The sequence below is a fragment of the Melospiza melodia genome, chromosome 9 (genome assembly GCF_035770615.1).
Source record: "Melospiza melodia melodia isolate bMelMel2 chromosome 9, bMelMel2.pri, whole genome shotgun sequence".
Classification (NCBI taxonomy): Eukaryota; Metazoa; Chordata; class Aves; order Passeriformes; family Passerellidae; genus Melospiza; species Melospiza melodia.
The window spans coordinates 27,256,583-27,278,542 of NC_086202.1; the positions used below are offsets into that span (position 1 = coordinate 27,256,583).

The 21,960-nt window shown below is 40.0% G+C and overlaps 1 protein-coding gene across 6 annotated transcripts in view; it reads left to right on the forward strand.

Annotated features, from left to right (window-relative positions):
• The window catches only part of GRID1 (glutamate ionotropic receptor delta type subunit 1), a 489,017-nt gene that overhangs the window by 192,270 nt on the left and 274,787 nt on the right, over window positions 1-21,960 (forward strand). For all 6 annotated transcript variants that reach the window (XM_063164000.1, XM_063163995.1, XM_063163994.1 and 3 more), the window contains one exon: window positions 1,274-1,558. In XM_063164000.1, coding sequence (XP_063020070.1) covers window positions 1,274-1,558 — 285 coding nt within the window. The remainder of the gene's footprint in view (window positions 1-1,273; window positions 1,559-21,960) is intronic.

Here is a 21,960-nt window from a genome sequence, read left to right on the forward strand (position 1 = left end):
TTCTCCAGCTGGAAGCTGAATTTCCTGCTCAGCTCTCTGGGTGTCCCAGGGGGCTCTGAATTGCACCCCAGAGGTTCTTTGTTCATGCACTGTTAAGGAGCTCCTGCAGACTGCCCAGGGCTGTGGAGCATCTCTAGTCTCCCCCTGTCCAGCATGGCTGTGCTGGGGGAGCAGAGCAAGGGTTTGCTGTGGGCAGGCTGTGCTTGTGCTTGTTGGGGTCTGAAACAGTGCAGAACCCCTGAGCTTGCCCCCAGCCCTCTTCAAAGGTGGAGCAGGCAGTTCCTAGTGCCCCTGGGGCACCCTCAGGGCTAGTGCTAGCCTAAACTATGAGGGTCTCCTGTGCTGAGCTCCCAGGGCCAACTGTGCTGCCATTTATTCACTAGAGTTAGTAAAAACCAGGATCCCTGGCTACCTTACACTCTTACACAGTCTTCTCAACACTACTGACTGAATTGCTGCTGAGGGCCCTGGCTGGAAATGTTTTCTAACTGCAGCTGAATATCAGGTTGCTTGATCTGGAGAGGTCCAGCAAGAACATGACATGTATGGTGGCCTGAGCTGCAGAGCAGATTGTCCAGGCCTCTCTGTGGTCTGTTTTTCAAACTCAGCATGAGAATAATGGTTCATTCCCAAAACCAGATGGAGTCAAATGTATATGCTGTGTTTTCAAATGATATGTGCTTTTCCAGATCTTTTTAAGGACAGCTACAGTGTTGCTAATGATTGTTTAGTCATTCATGGGTTGTCTTGGTTCTAAAGAATGCCTTTGTTTTTTCAGTGCTCTGAGACACACAGTGAATGTTTTTCATCAATTTAAAAATTCCCTCAAAGCTCTGCTGTATGAGGCAAGTCCTTGGAAGGGAAATGGCTCTTTATTGTCCAAAATCTTCATCCAGTGTATCCAACAAGGATTAAGGGGTTAAAGCAGTGAAGTGAGTTGTAAAAAATGGGAATTCAGTTCCTGCATGCCCCAGGACTGACCTGAAGCAAGGGCCATCATCTCCATCCACATCAGCTGTGTCTCAGGGACTGGCAGTAGTTACGTTATCTGTCCTCAACTTTGGCATACCAGGACAGATTGCAGCTACTGTGTCCTGCTCTGAAAGTACAGGCCCTAACTCTGAAAGGCTTCAGCTGATAGTGCGATAGAAATAATTTCAGCTCTGTGTTGATGGCAAGGGCAAAACCTTCCTCGTTCCCTTCTTAGCATCGAGGTTGGCCAAAGGAATTGCTGAGCTCGTTCAAACCCTGCTTTGCGTGTTCTCTTCTCCAGCCTGCGACCTGATGACCCTGGGCATCTTGGCGCTGGTGACGTCGACGGGCTGCGCGTCGGCCAACGCGCTGCAGTCGCTGACGGACGCCATGCACATCCCGCACCTGTTTGTGCAGCGCAGCACGGGCGGCTCCCCGCGCACGGCCTGCCAGCTCAACCCCAGCCTGGAGGACGAGGAGTACACGCTGGCCGCGCGCCCGCCCGTGCGCCTCAACGACGTCATGCTCAAGCTGGTCACCGAGCTGCGCTGGCAGAAGTTCATCGTCTTCTACGACAGCGACTACGGTAAGGACAGCGCTCCAGGCACCGGCACGCTGGGCTCGTCTCAGCTGGGAGGTGGGGAGGGAATGGAAAGGGAAGGGTGGAATAGATGCTGGGGTTTTCACTGACAAAGTGTTTCGAGTGGATGCCGATCTTTGTCTTGAAGGAAAGGTTGCTGTGAAGACGAGTTCCTAGAGAAGGAGCAAAGTTGCTTAGCAACACCTACCCAGACAGACCAAGTTTGGATCTTCTCACCCTTTTTCAGTAAAATATTAATCAAGTGTTGACATTGATCAGCAGGGGTCACACAGATGTGCAAGGAAGTTCAGCATGGTCTCTACTTGTTCCAGAAAATGCTTTCTATCAAAACTGAGTACTGTTCTCTTTACAAATATTTTTCACTATAACTATTACTTTTTCTACATGCTTCCACACACTATCCTGTGTCTGGACTAAATTTCGCAGTGATATTCCTGGCTTTAAACTGAAAAGTAGAGTTAGCATTTTCTCTAAATCTCCTTCATTTCCTTCAGCAAAATTCTTCCTTTGAGCTGAAACTCGAGGAAAAGGAGTCTCTGCCCTGGTACCTTATGATAGGCATAAAATATAATAAAACCCCAAATCTCTCATCGTGCCAGCCTCTCAAAGGGAAAAGGAACTGTGTATAATTTTTTTTTTGTATCCCCTCCCACCCCTGCTCAACTGATATGAACGCTGTTCCATATGTTTAGCTTGTGGTATATTCAGCAATCCTGTCTTAGGATACGGGATCTGTAATGGGGAAAATAAATCTTGTATGGTGTTTTTTAAAACCATGCTAACATTTTTGCTTTAAAATGTGATGCAAAATCTTTTTACACAGTGATTTAACATGAACAGAATATAAAAAAAGCAAAATTTAGGTTAAATCACAGAAGGAAAAAACAATCTTATGTATGTCTATGCATATATAATTTAGCTTTTCTACATCTTCCACCATTGCAAAATAAATCTTTATTTGCATTCTCCCTTTATACTATCAGATTTTCAGTGGCAAATGAGAGAGAAATAGCATCTTTGGTTTTGAAGTTTGGTTAGTTAGTTTTGGGTGCTAGTTTTGGTTAATCCTGAGTCTTGGGTGCAGATTTCGCTTCTCATAGTTGCTACATAGTTATTTGCTGTTTCTTTAGCAGGAACATTGAGGATGATGAGGATGGGTTTAAGTAGGAAATCAACTGAGACTGTAACATCTTTTTAACAACATAGAATTGTATTAAGCATGAGAAGACTTCCATAGTGCTTGTAGAGCTAATCTTTAGGCTCAAAAAATCTAGTAACCCAGCAAATCAACTGTCCGATAATTACTGTCCTCTGTAATGCTTGACCAGTGAATGCTTTGAAAGCAGAAGTCACGAGGTTTGTGGTACGTGTTCTTTTGGTGGCCTTGTGGTAGTGATAAGCATGTTGCTCTTTAGCAGAGGATTGGGTTTAAAGAGCTGAAATTATTCTAACAGTTAATTTCAAAAATGAAAGGGGAAGTAATAATCGTATTAGGATGTCTTAGAAATATTGCAGGTGCTCAATGTGCAAACTGCTATTTTCCCTACTAGCCTCTCTGCTTACTGAACTATTATTCCACTAACTGCACCCTTATTCCAGTGATGCATCTGTGTTTATTTGTCTTTTTCTTCTTTTTTTTTGTTGCAAAGGCTTAACATCTCAGTAGCAAATCCTGAAACCCTTAATTCACGTACCTCTGAATTCAGTTATGATCAGATTGATCTTTTCTATTTGGCACAGGCTGTATCAGTAAGACATTAAGGTTATGGAAGACTGACACAGTCGTTCTTCCCCTTCCAGTGGGGAGTGTGGTGTGCATTGCAGCTGCTCTTTCCTCTCCTTCTCCTCATGGGTGTGACATCCATCTTAGGCTAATTCCAGTAGAATAATTTTATTTGTAAGAATTTGGTGGGAGGGGCTTCCATAAAGTTCCAGGTTAACCTTGCCAGATCTGAGCGTGGATTGGTGAACAGAGGATAAATAACCAATCCACCTCCCAGGGTATTGCATGCTGAGCTCCAGAACAGATGCCTGGCTCCAGGGGCATGGCCCTTTCCTCAGCACTGAGCTTCCACAGAGCCCCGCTCCTGCTTATCCAGCAGCACCTCCCTGCCCATTGGGCAGGAGTTCCCTGCAGGCCATGGTGAGGGAGATCACATACTTGTGACTACAGAGAGTTTCCAGCACTGAGCTTTGGTTGGGTTTTCTGTAATAAGTGGTCCTTCTCTACCTGGCCTCTGAAATTTGTACCTTTGATTAATGTTTTAATTTGTTCATTTGCTGCTCTCTAAAGGCCCTTGGTGTCCTCCTTGTGGAAACTGTCAGGTTTTCTGAAGACTAAATAGCATTGCACAATTTAAAGAACGTCCCACACTGTATTATGTTGAAGCTGAAAATTATTTATTAAAGTTATTACTTGTCCCTTCTTTGACATACATTTGGAATTATAATTTCTGTGGAAAAGTAATGGACTTGGCTGTTAGAAACACAGAGTAGTTTCTGAACAGCCTAACAAGCCCCTAGTATTCTTGTGGTTACAATGAAATATGCATTTTTTCACACTTAAACGACAGATAGAATGTGTGCACACCTTCAGTGAAAGGACATAGTTCTTTACAGTAAAATGCTTTAAAGTCTAGAACTAGAAATCGAGAGATTCCTGCTGAGCTGTACCAATAGGGGAAAGATGGGTTTATAATTGTCCATTCAGTTTCCCTGTCTTTATACAAGAAAAGATAGAAGGTAATACTGATATTGTATCCTTATGATCAGCCCTTGTTTTTGCACTTCCCTCATTTATGGCTTGTGCATGGTTTCAGAAGATGCACAGAATCCTGCTCCCCATTGATCACACTGGGAGGCTGCAGTTGCTGAGACTGACATTCATTTTTTGGTGAAAAAAACCAAAAGCCCCTAAGTTGGCCAATGTCTCTCATATGGTGCTCTGTGGAACCAGGTCCACCCAATTGTAAAAGAATTTGCAACAGAATTCTGATCTATTTTGTCATCCTGAGGAGGTTCAGTTGTGCTGATGTGTTTTGAATTATATTTTCCTCTACAAGAGCATCTTTTGTGCCTCCATATATATTGCAACAATGTGCACAGGCCTGCTGGGAAGTTTAATATTTTATTTTGCTGACCTTCTGGATGTAAAAGTATCAGTAATCAAACTTTCCTGACAGAAAAATTGGTAGTGGGGCAAGTTTCATAAAGAATCATACCAAGCTGTAAAATGACTATCAGTTAAAAGCAGTGGGTGCCACCCACCAGAAGATGAGGCTGGGAAATAAACAGTTGAAACTGTGCTTCTAGGGTGAGCAAATAAGCAGATGTGTGGTGACAGGATGGATTTGAGAAGGGTTTTGGAGGCTGGATGTGAAATGAAAACAATGAGGCATATTAAATCATATTTCTGAAGAGAAATGTGAGTAATAGCGATGTTTTCACTAGATTAACCTTACTACTGAAAAACTCTTTTTATCTCTATAGTTAGATTAGGTCTCTGCTTTCCTTCATACATGTCTGCATATCTGTATTACAAAATCTAACTTAAAATAGGGGCTTTTTGTGATTTCACTTTGTCAATGAAAGTGGTATTAGACCTGTGAAAAGTAGCGGCAATAGTTTATTCTTAAGTTTTGGTGTCAGAGTGAGTGTTGTTTGCTGAAGTGTTGTATAAAAGTTTTACAGAAGAAACTTTTGAGGATCATTTGACCTCCCAAACCAAGCTATGAAACTTGGTTCCTACAAGAGAAAAACCCCAAGGCCACAGTTTATTGATTTTTGATTTTTTTTTTTTCCCCCCCAAGATTAGAGGTCTGTTCTTTTTCATTGATGCTGCATTAACTTTGAATGCTACTTGATTCATCTTGCTATGTGGAGGGAACTTAATTTTTGATATGACTGGTTTTGTGGGAAGTTGTGTTTCCCACAGCAATTACGTGGCAGTTTCATTTCTGAGTCCTGCCTGTCAAGGGCCTCATCCATGATTGTAATTTACAGGAATTGTTCTGTTAATAGTTTTACAGCAAGATATATTGGTCCTGGAGTGGTCTGTCTTTTGTCAAGATTCCTTTGTGCAGGCTGCTAGCTTGCATATATTTAATTTCAGAGGAATGTAATGAAAATTGAGGAATGCATGCATTTGCACAGTCCACGTGGGGCACTGCAAATCCCTTATGATGTGACTGTCACAACAAAAAAGAAGCAATACAGAGCATTTGCATATGAGCTACTTTCACCTTACCTGCTTTAAGTTTTCTTTTATCCTTGTTTGTTTATAACTTCTGCTTTCTGTGTCATGATTTCAGCTGCCAGACAACCAGTTGTGCATCACTGGGGCTGCCGTATTTCCAGTGAGCATGCCTTGCTTAACATCAATACAGGCAATGTGACACCTGAGGTGTTGAGCCACCTGTACCTGTGTTGGTAGGTGCCTCTTCAGCAAATCTGACGCTGCCAGGAAGTGTCTGACTTGTCCTGCATGAGCTGTGCTGATAAGAGTGTGCATGTGTTATTAAAAATACCTGGTTTTCTTCCAAATGGTTGATGCGTCCCAGCTGGAACTGTTGTGGAGAAGCTTGAATTGAGATTGCTGTTTAACAGTAAGATATAGGGATTTTAGGCAGCCAGCTGCAGAGAAATTTAACTTCTTTATGCTCATTAGTCTGCAACAGCAATCACTTAGGGAGGGAATCCTCAGCTACCTCTACATTGATGCTGCTGTATGAGGTAATAAAGGGCAGGGATGAACTGGGGCTAAGCACCTTTTCACCCAGCAAGGAACAGAATTGCCTGAATATTTACTCTTCACAATTTCTGCAGTACCTAGTTACTCAGGCATAACTGCACACTGGATGTCTAGTTTCCAGAGTTGTGTAAAATCTACCTGGAAAAATGAAGACCTTCCTGTAAAAAGTTTTTGTCTTTTAATGTATGATCATCATTGCAGCTGCAGGGAATGCCAGGAAAGAAAGAATTCAGCCAAGTTCTCCAGGTCCAACAGGGAGTTTGTAATACCATGGGGTAGAGAAAAAAAATTGACCTTTTGACTCTTACATTGAATTTGTTCTGGAAGCTATTGAAGAAATGGAATTGTGTTATCCTTGAATCACTTTTCTGACTGTAGCAGCACTTAAAGTAATTGGTCTGCTTAAATTAAGCATGGATTTTTGTCATTTGTGATGGTATTTCTTTTTATTTAGTAATGCATCACAGTATATAACACCAAATGTAATTAAAGAAAGTCAATTTCACTTCCAATTATGACTTATATGTTACTTTTAGTACTTTGATTTTTAAGGTATGTGAGTGTGTGTGCTAATAGCAGCAGTGAGATTTCCCCCTCTCTAATCCCCATAATTCCTAGCAAGGTATGGGAGCATGGGCAGTGGTTGTTTCCCATAAAACATATGAAATGCTTCCAGGACAATGCCTGATGTGATATACAAATGATCCTGAAGTTATGGTGCAGCCTTTATTCTCAATGTGTAATATCACAGCTTTCCTGTAAACTTCAGTGTTAGCAAAGACCAATCAGAGGTCTCTAGACCAAGAGTTTGGGCAGTTTCAGGCATCTTGCCTTGAATTTCTGAGTGACACAAGTTCAGGAAATAATTCTGAACTTTCAAATAGTTTGAAAATGTTTTGCAAAGAGATGATGCATGTTCTTTTAAAAAATTCCAAACCCCCTGGACCAACACTTTCAGAACAGGAGGTTTGCACTCTGTATTCAAAATAGATATTTTAAAAATCACTTAATCTTAAAAGGCTTGAGAAATCTCTATCTGGGTGGATGCTCATGAGAAAGGGTAATGAAAGATGTTATTAGAAGCAGTTTTCAACCAGTTTTCAACCCAGTCATCTGGCCAAAAGTGATTATTCATCTAGTCCTGAAAGCTCTTGTTGTTCATTCTTTAATGTCTCTTTTTAAACTCATTTCATTTTAGTGACCAGTCTTCAGGCTCAGCTTTGTAGAAACTGGGGCCTATTGGTGGTTTTGTTTTCCTCTCTTTATATTCTGAAACAGAATAATACAGCACACACAGTCTAAAGAAAGGGCAACTTCAGCAGCCTGGAACCAGAGAGTGCAAATTAATTAGTTTTGGAAAGAGAGGTCTTGGGGAAATGTAGATGTCATCTGTGGAAAGCCTAAGTTCTTGACTTTCTTTCCCTGACTGAAGGTAGATAGAATCTCTTGAGTTTAGACCGATGGCATGAAGTTCAACAGTTGGTTCAGGTGTGTGAAAAAGACAAGGAGAAATGTAAGGATGATTTGGTGTACTTGAGCGGGGAATGTGAGGACCCCATTCCAGAAAGGGAGTCTCTTTAATTGAGATTTGTTAGGGACTGAATGCTTACACATCCACTTGGAAATTGTTGAATGAAAGCATAGCTGGACATTGAACAGAAAGGTTGAAGTTTGTCCTGGAGGATGTATGCAGGGCTTCAGGCAGTGACATAATTCTGAGAAAATATATTCAGATATCTCAATTTGCAATGAGCTTTGAATAAGTTCCCAATCCCCACTGGCTTTCATGCAAACAGTAGGGGAGAGGATTCATCTGTGTGTATACATATACATGCAAACACACACATATGTATGGGTAGATTTAGATACAGAAATATTTATATAGAGAGATATTTATGTGTGAATTTCAAGAAAAATAGTAAAGGAGTGTGTCTGTTTATATACATACATGTGTATACACTTGTGTGTAAATGTGTATGTGAGTCCATATGCAGAATCAAGGAAACATTTCCTCTGCTCCTTTTGTGCCTTTGCCCAGTCCCCCAGTAATCCTTCTGATGCCACTGTGCACAGAACTTCTTTGGGTTCTTCCCTGTTTGGAGACTGTTTCTGGTTTGTTTTACCCAGTTAAGAGTTGATGTGGATTCCTACCACTTCTTTCTGTTTTCCTTATTGAGACAGAAATTCCCATTCCTTCTCCTTCTGACATTTCTGTGTTTTATTTATTTATTTTTCTTATGGCTGAACCTTTGTGTGGGTTTTCTGGCTTTCTTCAGCACCCTGTCCGAACTGTTTTCAATGTCTAGCTAGCTGTGCACAGCTGCACAAATTGCACCTCCCAGCCAGACATGTGCAATTGGATTGAGCTGTGTGGGCCTTTTATACCTTCTGCATTTACTTTCTCATGTATTTAATGTTTGAATCTGGTGCTCTGGGCGTTATTTTAAGAATAAGTTCAATCATTTGAGGAGAAAAATGCATCATTAGACTGTAAAAATTAAATAAAAGGCAGAGGAAAAAATGTTTCAAAGTTTTGATTTTTCAGAGTCAGAGCCTATTTCCAATGTAATCTAAATGTCTGAGTTCTATTGGAGAGTGATTTAATATTTATCATCTTATAATAGCATTTGTTTAGGTGGAAATAATGCATTCTTTTTTGTGTACAAATTGAATAAATAGGATTAGTCTCACTACTGGGGAACATTGAGTCCTACAGAGATAGTTTTTAAATACTGGGTATTTTGTTTTAGTGTCTCTTGCTTTAGTAGCCAAGACTCAAATAAACTGTTTCTTACAAAGCCATATGGGAGAATTATAGAGGCCTTCAAGAAAGAGACAAAAATTGAGCTGGGACATCCCTTGCAATAATTTAATTGATTTTTCCCTGTTATGGGAGAGCACTAAATGGCAACAGCTACTGTCACACTATTTGGAGACAGTAGTTGAATTCATCAATTTGGAATGTCTTATGGGGTCAGGAACTATTGGCAGTCCCCACTTCATTGAATAATTTAGATTGGAAAAAGACCTCTAAGATCATAAAGTCCAAATATCAACCATGTCCCTAAGTGCCATGTCTACAGGTGTTTTAAATGCCTTCAGGGATGGTGACTCCACCAACCGCACTGCTTCTCTGGGCAGCCTGTTCTGGGGCTTGGTGACCCTTTCAGTGAAGAGGTTTTTCCTGATATCCAATCTAAACTCTCCTCATGCAGCTTGAGGCCATTTCTCATTGACCTCTCACTTGTTACATGGCAGAAGAGATGGACCCCCACCTGGTGGCAAGCTCCTTTCATGTATTTGCAGGGAGAGGAGAGGTCTCCTGTGAGACTGCTTTTCTCCAGGCTAGACTCTCCCAGCTCCCTGAGCTGCTCCTATGGCACTTGGCTCCAGGCTCTTCACCAGCTGTGTGATCCTGTAAGCACTGCATGATGTCACCAAAGTCACTGCTCCATGGCCTTCTACCTTCCCAGCACCCTACCTCATCCATCAGCAAGAATCAAACCTTGGGGTGGATAAATCTTCAGCTGTTGCATAGCAGATGAGGAAGGGAGCTCAGGAGAGTGATTTAGTGCTGGTGTGTGTTGTTGGCTTGAATTTCATTTCCAAAGTTAGAGTGATCTCCTCTGCTCTGCTTCTGGCCACAGTTTGCTTACATCAACAGCAAAGCATCTTCTAGCAAAGCATGCATGGGGAGTCAGGCAAATACAGAAACTGTGCAACAGAAGAATTGTTATGTTTGTACCAAAAAACCAAACAACACCCAGTGTCTGAAGAACAAAATGCCTTCCTTGCATAATGGGCCATAACCCAGTGATGTCACTTGTCCTAATGCAGTTCCTCAGTAATTCTCAAAGTCAATTTGCTTTGGCCCACTGGCATGAATATTTGACATTGCCATTAACAGGAATTAAGACATATCTCATCTCCCAAAAGCCATATAATAATGTCGAAGGAACTTTGTTAAGAAAGGAATAATCCATTAACTAGGACTAACATTTCTCTGTAATCACCTTTCTCCTTCAAATGACAGAATCTTTACAGGAAGGAACTGTCATTTATTTTTGTCATAGGAATAATAATCCTTCCTGCTGTGGAAGAATAATTAAAGGTCAAATTCTGGCATTGTATTCATGAGTCAGCACAGCCTGAGCACCAACACCTAACTGGACACCCCACCAGGCCCTTGTGGTGCAATAGAAATCTTGACTGAAGGAACAGCAGTGTGCTTTTCTTTTCAGTGAAGATTTTCTCTGTTGCTTTGCATTAAGGATGCTTTGTAATGTATGGAAGCATATATGAGTGCATCAAATTATTGAAAAGTAGTTTGGACCACCCAAAGTGAGCTCTCTCTATTTAGCAAGGAGCATTTGGTGACATTCTGTGGCTTTGCTGTATAAAGAAGTATCTGTGGGAGTCTTTGTGGTGCTGTATATCTTTTATTCTCTCCCATCCTGTGCAGCCATATAAGTGTGGACAAGCTGTAATTAAGTGAAACAATATATTAGAGTACTAAAATAGGAATAACAAGGGCAGCCTTGCAATGGGAAGGGTGGGAGGTGAGCAAAGAGGAACATTTAAAATACTGGGTTAGTGGCCAATTAGTGGGTTTGAGTGAGTACTCATGACAGGTGTATTTAAGTTTTCTTTCCCTCAAATCCTAATTAAATCATTGGAAAGAAAGAAAATTCCAAATTATGGTAGAAGGAGAGCCTGCAAGCCCAGAGACAAGTGAGTTTGGCAAGTTCAGCAGCTCCCAGTAACCACATACCGGCTTCAGGGAGATGTCACAGTGGTGTAATGGCAGTGATGGCACTAGGGGTTGGAAGTGCTTTTGGGGAGAATCTCAGGCCATCCTCTTCCTGTTCAGATTCCTGTTATTTAGCCAGTTCCCTTTGGGTCTAGTTTAGACAGAAAAATAACTAATTGGGAGTAAGAGAAGTCTTGAATATTTTTTTGGTTATGCCAGAGACCAGTAAGACATTTATGGTCTCTTCAGATAGATGCCTCAGGAAGGTGTTTGATGGTTTATAATGTTCTGTGCTTGAATAAAAAAACAACCAACCAGTTAGTAAAGTAGCAAGATAGGAAACTACAAAGTTAGCAATGAGATTTGTCCGTTTCCCTTTCTGTGCTTAGCTATGGTTAAGATGGCAGAGGAGCTTAATTTCACTAACTCAGCAACGCCATTGCACTTCATAAAAAAAAAATCACCAGGGTAAAAATTAGCTAAAAGCTTCACTTTTGGGGGGAAGGAGAGAAGGAACTTTATTTTTAAGGCTGAGGTCTATTTTATTGCTTAGGTTAAAGAATCTGGACTGAGTTGATTTAAAGAATAAATTTGAAAAATGTGTTACTGGTTCTCAAATTATGTAAGAGCTGATGTGCACTGAGTGAAAAGTCTCCTCGAAATTCAGCTGTTTTTCTAAATTCATTATATTTAGGAAATACAGGTAATAAAGGCAAGAGAGAGCTCTGAAGTTTTGCTGTGCACAAGGTTGCACTGTGAACTTGATTGCAGACTCTTAGCAAAGAATCAACCCAGCAGCAGCAGGTGCTTGCTCAGGTTTGATATCAGGGCTTTCCAGAAGAAAAGGGTCTTGCAGAGTACAAAGGCTACTAAAAGCTTTAATCAGACGTTGTTAAACATGAGGTATTCCAAACATTACACCAAAGTCACAGGACTAGTGAGTGCTGCTGCTCAGGAAAGGAGTTTGTTCCCAATGTTCCACTGTTTAATCCCTTTTGTGTGCTAATTAACCTTCTATGTTTCCTCTTCCTCAGCTGATGTCAGGAAGATTCGTTGTTATTCTTATATTGTATCATGGATTGGAATGGAGTAAACCATCTCTATAAGAGTTCTAAAAACCTGAGTCTGCAGTAGTTACTGTGATGGTTTAGGATCGGCTAAAAATATTTGAATTTGATCATGGTTAATGCAAGATTTAACTTTCTCTTGGTCCCATTTTTAAATTCCTCTACAGATGGACTTTTCCTTTGCTTGAGACTTAATGAAATTTATTAATCACTTTATAATAAAATCAAACAAATTTGAGATCCTTCTGCTGCAGAGGGGCTGGCAGTACCACCTGAGGGAAAGGGACATCCTTACAGAACTAATAATCACCTCAGGCAGGGGGGAGTATTTGAGGAGCTCTGACCCTTTACAGGAGAGAATTGCATTTTCATACCAGGTTTTTAATATTAACATATGAAGAAGGATTACCCTTGCTGTCTAGTAAAACAATAGCTAATTACATATTTGGTTTTTAATAATGATGAAAGTTAGTGTTAGACAATCATTTGGGGATTCTGAATGACTGTTTGGAAAACAAAAAGCCTTGCTGAATTTCCTCCTAGTTGTGCTCACTGTGCTTTTCAAGTATTGCTTCAGCAGAAATCTGTAGAGACATGTTTTTTTATCATGGATTGATTAGAAAATGAGGAGGTAAGAATACCTATGGTTTTTGCATGTGAGAGGGAGTGATTTTGGAGATGTTTAGATCAACATGCTCCTGAATGTTCTTGTGTTACTAATCTAACGGGGAAAAAAAAAAAGGTAAAAAATAATGCTTGAGTATTCTCTTTAGCAGAACACACTAACCAAAATAAGCAGCAAAATGTTTTTTCCTTAATAATGGTTTAAAGACTAGAAATTGGCAGGCAAAAGGAGACCTGTGGGTATATATGCAAATAGCTTTGTTTTCCCATATGTCTTGGGTGGGAGGATGGCTGCTTTCTCTTTAGCTAATTCTTTATGTGTTAAAGAGATGTGGTGTTAGGGGAAAAAAGTCTTTATTTATTTATTTAAAAGATAAATGAAAGACTATGATAATGATCTGAAAGTAGTATTTTCAACATTTAATGTTTATTGCTGTTAATTACTGTGGTAATTGTATAGAAGTGGTAATGTGTGATGGTAATTGCTAGTTTATTTTTTTGAAACATGTTAGTGCATCCACAAGTGAGTTTTTCATTAGAAAATCTTGTGTAGGAAGTAGCCATGTTGTCAGACACCAGACTCTGCCCACAGCCTGTCTCATGGTGGGGAGTCTCTTACAGAACTTGACTGACTTATATGAAATATCATATGTTTAAAATAAAATTAAGGCCAAATAGTCATTAAACTTAAAGACCACAAAAGCTGGCAAGATTCTTCATCTCTATGCTTTCAGCTTCAATTGCCAGTGAAAAGTAATTGGCATTTCAGTGTCAGGGAGATGACCGATTTTCATTGACTTTTAGAGCAATCTCTTGGTCTACAGATTGTTTTGCCTTTTGAATACATTTTTACCAAGACCTTTTTAAAAAATGTGACAATTCTTAATTTTACTGAAATTTAAGGGAATCTTCCATACATCAGTTTAACCTGTCAGTCACGTTTACACTCATGGCCCACAAACTTCTGGTTACCACATGGTTTGCAGCAGCAAGCAGTGCTTGCATCCCTGTGGTTTTTCCACAGCTTTTCTGTTCCAAATGTTCAGGTCATAAGTTGTGTGTGTGGTTTAGATTAGCTTGCTTTTTTAAGAGTGGCTAACATTTATCACAAACGAGGTTAATTCCTATGGTGAGGGTTGAGCTGAAGTCCCGCCCCTTAATGTTTCTTACAAAAATGTCAGTAACAGAAGCCAAGCCTAGTTGTTCACACTTTTCATGTGAATCCTTTCAAAGAAAAGATGGTGTGCCCCACTTTGATATCGGTTTTGAAAAGAAACTCTGAGTATTGATTCATAATAGGGGTTGTATTTGTTGGCATTCCTGTTGGAGAAGGCACTTCCTCCTCTTTTTGACACCTTGACCCAAAGGGCTTAATTCAGCAAGAGATTATTGAACCAATGGGGTTCTTCAGGAGGGGTCTTACTGTACTCACATGCAGTTTTGTTCTCCTTGTATTGAGGGTGAGGAAGTGAGATCAGTATTCATTAAGTCTGAAGTGGCTTCTGTGTTCATTTGTGGTTCATCTGACAGCCATGCACTTTGCAGTTAGTGTTGCTATTTAAGGTACAGGCTTTGTCTCTCTCCTTGCTTCACACAGCAATGGGGAAATGGAACCATCCCTATCAGAGGTAATTGGTAAAAAGCCATAACAACTGCCACACTATGCACTGGGGTTTATATCTCACTTTACTTGCTGAGGCTGCAAGTCAGAGCTTGGAAATGATTTGCCTTTCTCCCTTTGTAATCATCTTCTGCTTCTGAGGCTTCACTGGAATGCAAGTCGTGAGGACTGGGTTATTACTCTGTCCTTTGCTTGTGAGCTTGCCCTCACAATGGGAAGAGCTGTGGAGTCATTTGGGCAGCATTAATTGGAGGCTAATCAGGAGCTGGTCGTCTTCCTTCCCTGCAGTCTACACAACAGCTGCCTGTACAGTGGCACAGCAGCTAACAAAGCAGAGCCAGCTTTTTGGGAGAGCTCTGTTGATTTGGCATGTCTGTCCTTACAGCTGCCCACCCACTGCTGAGACTGACTGGTGATGTAAAGGGTAGGAGAAAAAGACGCATGAACATATTTGCTGAGACTATTTCAGGGGGCAATTTTTGTGTTTTTACTCATGTCCTTGTGCTGACATCGTGTTGTCACTTATTGCTCTACATATGTGTGCATATATGTGTAAAAATGTGTACATCTATGTGTAAATGAAGATCAAAGACAGTTCATGCTTGTCTTGATGAATGTCACTTGGAAGCTGTAATTAGAAACTGAGCTTAAAATACAGAGGTAGCATAAATAGAAAAAGACCCCAAAACTTGTGGAAATAGGAGTTTGGTTTGGTACCATTTAGACACATGGATAAAGGTGGTATTTCTGGGAAAAAAAAATTTCTTGGGAGTTTTGTTCGTGGTTTTTTGTTTTTTCAAAACAACATCTAGCTTTTCAGGCTCCCAAGCAAGTCAGTTTTACGAAGTTGGAGGGTAGGAACTAATACATAGCACTCGGTCTTTGTAGGAACATACCCTCATTGAAACTGCACAATTCCTTGTGCTATTTCTTTTGTGCACACACAGCACAAATGTGAGGTGTGTGTATCATGTTTGCAAGTGCACATGCTAAAAAGCCAACACAGAACCCACTGGTAATGAGCCCTGCCTGTAGTTGTTAGAGCTATAAAGGTTTTCAGTTACAACTTTGTTTCAAGGTAACCCTGTTACCTCTGTTTACCATTTTACTTTTCAGATCTAATTTGTTGTGTTTGGTCGGTCCTGAAGAGTGAATGTTTTTGGCAAGATCAGGTTTTGTAGGTAATGTGATTTGTGTTGGTTTGTGAACACCAAGTATGTGGCAAACACATTGGAGTTTGTGCGTTTGAGTGCTGGGAGCTGACTACCTCTTAGTGTTTTCTTCTCTTCTTGCTTTTCCTTCTCTTTCTCTGGTATTTCGGATGGAAAGTGTGAGATTTCCATCACACCACACAGTGTGTGCCAGGCAGTCTGTTGTCAGGGGCTTCCTGAGGTAATGCTGTCTTCACCATGTGCTGGAGGTATGCAGTGTCTTGTCCCTGCCATCTCCCTGTTCAGCCAACTCTGTTATTAATGGATGATCGGACTGGGGGGTGCAAGGAATTCCACGTTACCTGAGGTAGCATTCGTGCGTAGGCTTTGCTGAGAGCTTCTGAAAGCTGAGTCTGATAGATGTGGTGTTGGAAGTTAGCTCCATTAGCTCCATGCATATTATAATTAAAGTCAGGCAAGCTGATAAATATTGGAGATGGTTGGCTGTAAATCCTGATGATAGTCAAGGTAAAATATGTTCTAACTTAGATGATACTGAAGTAAAATTACCTGAAGGACTTGTCTCAAGGACAAAATCAACATCTTTTTAAGGATTAAAATATTTCCTAAATTAAATTAAAAGATAAGAATTAGATGTGATGTTAAGATGTTTGAAATGGTGAGAGCATAGAATATTTTACTGTGAATTTAATCATGTTTTGAAGGACTTCAACCTGAATGTCCATATGTTTGAAAAATGAGAGCTTGGTAGACCATGGAGGGACATTTGCTTTGCTGCACTGGTCTTCCTGCTTGAACACTTGTTTACTGTTGGAAGCTTAAAGTGATTGATAATAAAGCTCTCCACAATTTTATTTCTGTCATCTGTAGTGTTTGATATTGCTATTAAGGCAAGTGACAAAAGGAATGCAGGCCTGAAGAGATGTAATTGTAATGCAGCAGTGAGGCTTTCTATGTTAGTTCCCACTCCCTGAGACATTTTGATAATTGAGAGCTTGTTTCTGCTTTCCAGTGTGTATTAAAATGGTAATAATTGCATAATCTCAGTCCTATCCTGCCATAGTAATTTTGAGTTCCCATTGTGTTGGTCTCTGTTTCATTGTACCCAGATGCTTATATGGCAAACATTATGACTGGGAGGTAATTCTGCCTTAGGTAATGCTCTTTTTCTCTAGTGCCCTTGTATACTGATGATTGAAAGTTTAATATGTTTACACCTAGAGGATTCCTGCATGAAAGTCGTTGTTGTCTTTTGAGAGTGGGATATGCACAGATAGCAAGTGTTTAATTCATCTTCCTATTTTCCTATTTTTGATTAAAGATTATTTTTTTAATGAAGATGTTTCTTAGTGAAAGGGGGGAAGAAGGGACAACAGGAGAGTAAGGTTGTTATTTTTGTCTGTTGATTTTACGAGTGTGTTGGGGTTGGAATTGTTTCATAGCACTGATGATGGTTTGTTAGGATGTTTTTAACAGCATCATCCCTGGACAGTGGGGGATGCTTTGGTTCCCTGGGAATGAAAGGTGGATGCCACTGCTGACAGCACTCTGCTTCACCCTGCAGTGCTGGGGAAAGGGTTTGGCACCAGCACAGGTTTGGCTTTGGGCAGTGTTGGAAGGCTTCAGGAGTGCTGGGAGACCCAAATGGCAGGGACCAGGTTGTGGAAAAATGGCTTTAGATCTCGGATAAAAGCATGGTCCCTTTCCCATAGCTCTTCTCTCCTCTGTCACAGATTGTTGAGTTAAAGTTGTTTGAGTTTGATAGTTGAGTTGTTATTCAATGCAAATGAGCAGCACAAATGGGTATGCTCTGCTTTCCAGTTTCACAGTGGCTGGGGTTGGGGATTTGTGCAGCACAGGTCTCTACATCCAGTAATAATTCTTGTAAGTCAGGGCTGGTGAGAAAACACCTACAATGTATTGCAGAATGGTTGAGATCTAGGTAATTTCTATGCTGCAAAATCTTGAAAATTGTTAATATTTTTCCTTCACAAAAGTGAGAAATAGTTTTTCATAGTAATTCCTGTCCATGAGAAATGCAGGGGCACTGGTATCTTCAGACATTAGCAAGGAGATGAAACTCCTTGAAGAAATGCTAGTTTTATTGGCACAATATCAACCTGCTGCTGACTTGGGGTAGTTGGACCTATTTGGTCTATGAAGAAAAACATTTAATACCTTAATCATGAGTTGGAAATATAAAAATGCTTGTATTTACTTAATTTTTGATTTATTTGGGGACATTTTGAGTCAATGTATGCAATGTTGTGTTTCAATAGATGCAGTTTTCATCTTTAGAGGCAAACATTATTTCTCATGCATGTTTTCTTTCTGAAAGCGCTTGGGTAAAAAGGCCAAATAAATTAAATATGCAGATGCTTTTTTCTTTATTTTTTGGATGTTGACCTTCCCAGAACAGCAGTAATGATTAGTGGTGTTTTGAAGGCAGACATCTTGCTTTATCTCTAGAGTTTTTCTGTAGTTTTGAAATGTTAAATTGAAACATAAATGGAAAATGTTTACTTTTATCTCTGTAACTATTCCTATGTAGTTTTCTGTTTGTTGACAGGCAGCACTTTGTGTTTCAGCACTGCACAGCTCCAATCAGCACACTGATCTTTATAACCACTTTGTGCACACTTTACCAACATTTTGACATCATTTTCCTTGCTTTTTTCCTTTTAACCCTTGTATTTATTGAAAAGCCCTTTCCATTTATCAAGCTCTTATTATCTTTACTAATAAAATTGTGATGATCTCCAGCCTTAGAAAAACATCACTGTTTGGGGACCTGGTTCAGCTAGAGTTCTACATCAGGAGCTCATTTTTTTACTCTATTTTTAATGAGAAAATTGCTCTTCAGATTGCTATACAGGAGTTGAACATGAGGCATTTATGAAAGATGAGACGTTAAACCTTCTAAGGAGCACTTCCCTTACTGCAGGCTTGTCAATGTATTTCTGCCCAGTTTGGAATATTTACTAGTTTAAAAAAGAAAAGAAACCCAGAAGAAAAAGTATTTTCCTTGTATGAGTTCAAGTTTTTGTTTCCAGTTTGGACATTCCAGTTTAAATTGTTGTAATTACTAATTAGTATTGACGGAACATTAGCAGAAAGCATTGACTACAGAGGATTATTTATTTTATGCCTTTCGTTTTCCAATTTTTAAAAAGCACTTAAAAATTGTTTTTGTTCAGGAATATTCCTAGTTTTTCCATACCTTTAGAGAACCAATTCCTTTGAATTTAAGGTTTTCAGTTATTTTAAGTTCTGTTGAAGTTAGGTTACCATATAGGTATTTTCTAAAAGCGTGTTTGAGGAATTTTTTATAATTTATGTGAACCTGCATATACACGTGAATGTATTTATAAGCAATATGATTTGATGTGTTTGTTAAACTCTTTCTCATACTTTTATGTTTTTCAGAAACTATAAATCTGTATTAAGAAAAGGTAGGGTGATACCTGATTTTTTTGTAGGCATTAAGTTTGTTTGGTCTGTGGAAACCAACAATTACTGTGGATAAAAGCAGATTCAAAGGTATTTTGATGAGCTGGGAGGTATTTGTTTATTCTCAATAGAGAATCCCAAGTTTTGGTCTGAGTCTGACTCCAGTGCTTCTGCCTGTAGCAGAGCACCTTCCTGAGGCTGTGTCACACCTGCCCGCCAGTCTTTGCTGTTAACCTGCTGTCGGTGAGATCCTTCAGTGGGGGATTCCTTGACAGTTCTCAAGTTACAGTGTGAGGAGACAAAATCTATTGCCAGAGGATGAAAGATCACCTAATGTTTTCTCTCTCAAGGGGGTCACTTCCAGAGGGCTGGAGTGCTCTGCCTTTCCTTGAGAAAACTCTGTGTTTTGTGCTGTAACTGGTGTGCCACGACATCTCACATCAGATTTGTGTTTCACTGTTTTTCACCTGCTGGATTTGAGAACTGTTGAAAACTTTTTCCTCATACCTCTGTGAAGCTGATCAAGTATTGGTTACTTGATTATTAATATATTAAGACTGTTAGACTTGATTAAGATGAATAGACTTGATTATTAAGAGTATAAAGATATGAAACTGCAATAGCGCCCAATCCCTTTAATGTGATCGCCTCAGTCTTAAAAAAAAACAAAACAAAACCCCCAAACAGGGTAAGCATAAAGTAGTAGGGTAAGTATGTGTTTAAAAGGGTGTCCCAAAGGCCTGCCTGTGGATGTTGCCTGCACTATGAGATGAAATTATTATTGCCATATCAATAGGACTGTGTCCTTTAAAGAATTTAATTCCTTAAATTAAATATGGAACTGAGTTCTCTGCTAATTACTAGTTAGCAGAGGGAAACCTTTGATAAAATATGAAAAATAACATAAAAGAGAGAACTTAGTTTGTAGAATATATTATTAGAAGAATCCTTGTAAGTTGATTGGGTTTTGCCTCCACCACCTCTTGTGTTGTCTTCTACAATTTGCCTATATTACCTATCTGCTTCTGAGTATTGGCATTCCCAGTCAAAACTAGTCTGCTGGTACTGTAAAAAATGAGTCAAATCAGTGTTGAGAATTCTAGCAATAATGCAGTACAAGTACTTTTAATAATTCTGTGGATCCTCTGTGTGTGTTGTGATTTCTGTGCTGAAGCAGTGAGGTGCTTTGTGAGTCACACTGAGAGAAGCCTCAGGAAATCCCAAGATCCCACTCTATGTGTATAAATATATTTGTTTTCAAATAAGACCTTGGACCTGAATACTGAGGTACCATGCTGAATACAGAGGTACAATGCTGTTTTGTTTTAGGGGAGTGGTTTTTTTGTTTTGATTTTTTGTTTGTTTGTTTTTCTTGGAGTGATATGACCTCAGTAGCATCCTTAAATTTCATGCCTACACATCAGTAGATTTTGAGAGAAGACATGGAGCTGCAGAATGGTTTGGGTTGGAAGGGCACCTCAAAGAACATCTGGTTCCAACCCATCTGCCATGGGTGGAACCTTCCCCTCAGAACCCCATCCAGCCTGGCCTTGAGCACTGCCTGGGATGGGGGGCACCTCTAACTTCTCTGGGCAGTTTGTTCCAGAGCCTCTCATCCTCACAGGAAAGAATTATTTCCTAAAATCTTCTCTAAACCTGCTCTCAGTGAGAAGCCGTTTCCCCTTGTCCTGTCACTATATGCAAAAGAACTTGCAGCTAGGAAACCTATAGCAATCATTTTTTGTGAAGAATATTTTCACTGATTTTATTTTAGGAAAGATGTCATTTCTTATTTACAGTCTGAGGGAACTTGACATCACAGAAACACCTTGGCCTTCCGGACCAGAGCCCAGAGAGGGAGGGGTAGAAAGGGGGAAAGTTCCTCTAATTAGGGTAAAGATAAAGTGAAAGAAAAAATAAAAATAAGTTTGTCCTTCTTTTCCACTCAGAGAACAGAAGGAAATAGAGTAAGCTTGGGGTTTTATGCAAAGTTAGTTTTTGGACAGCCTATACTCAAAAATTATTTCATTGGAAAAAGTGTGTTTTAACAAGGTAATTACTAGGCATTTGCTGAGACTGATTATACTGTAAAGGAGCAGTTTAAAGGCCCAAGAAGAAATAAATGACTCAGAAGGAAAAAGTTGTCATCCACCCATGCAATCACCAGAAATAGAGAAAACTTTTACACAATAACAGGTACAATTGTGGGTTAAGGAGCCAGGAGCCAAGGAACTGTCAGTCTGGAAGGCAGCAGGAGGAGAGCCTGCTGTGAGGAGCTACTCCTGACAAATCCCTCTCTGCCACCATTCCAGAAATGAGACAGCATTAAAATCAGTTAATGCTCAGGTGATTCTCATTATTAGATATATAATTTAAGACCCACTAGATGAACTTGTTTGATGTGGTAAGTTAGTTGTAATGCATTTTTTTTTGAATGGCTGGGAAAGGCACTATGTTTCTAGAAATGCTCTTTGAAGTCGGATTTTTGGTACCACAGCTTTTGAAGGCACATCCAATTTTTTATGTGATTATCTCAGATACCAATAGCAACACAAGCCTTATGAGGTCTCAGTGCCCTGCTTCTTTTAGCATGGTTTTCTCCAGCTGGTCTGTTTTGGTCACAGAATAATTGGTATTTGAGTTTTTCACTTGAAAGCTGGTTCACATATGACTGAGAGCTACAGCCACACCTTTAACTGCAGTGCAAGCAAACTAAATATGATCACTACAGATCCAGCTGCTATCACACAGCATTCCTGTAGGGGTAAATCAGACCTGCCAGGTTTGTTCTCACCACTTTGCAGCTCCCTGAATTGCTCTCTGTTGCTTGCTTTACTTGTGTGAGAAAGAAACTTCCCAACAGTGCTCTCACCAACTCACTTTAGGAGTTCCAGCCAACACCCAGAAATGCTTGAAATTTAAAAGAGATAAAGGTCCCATGCATGGCTTGAAT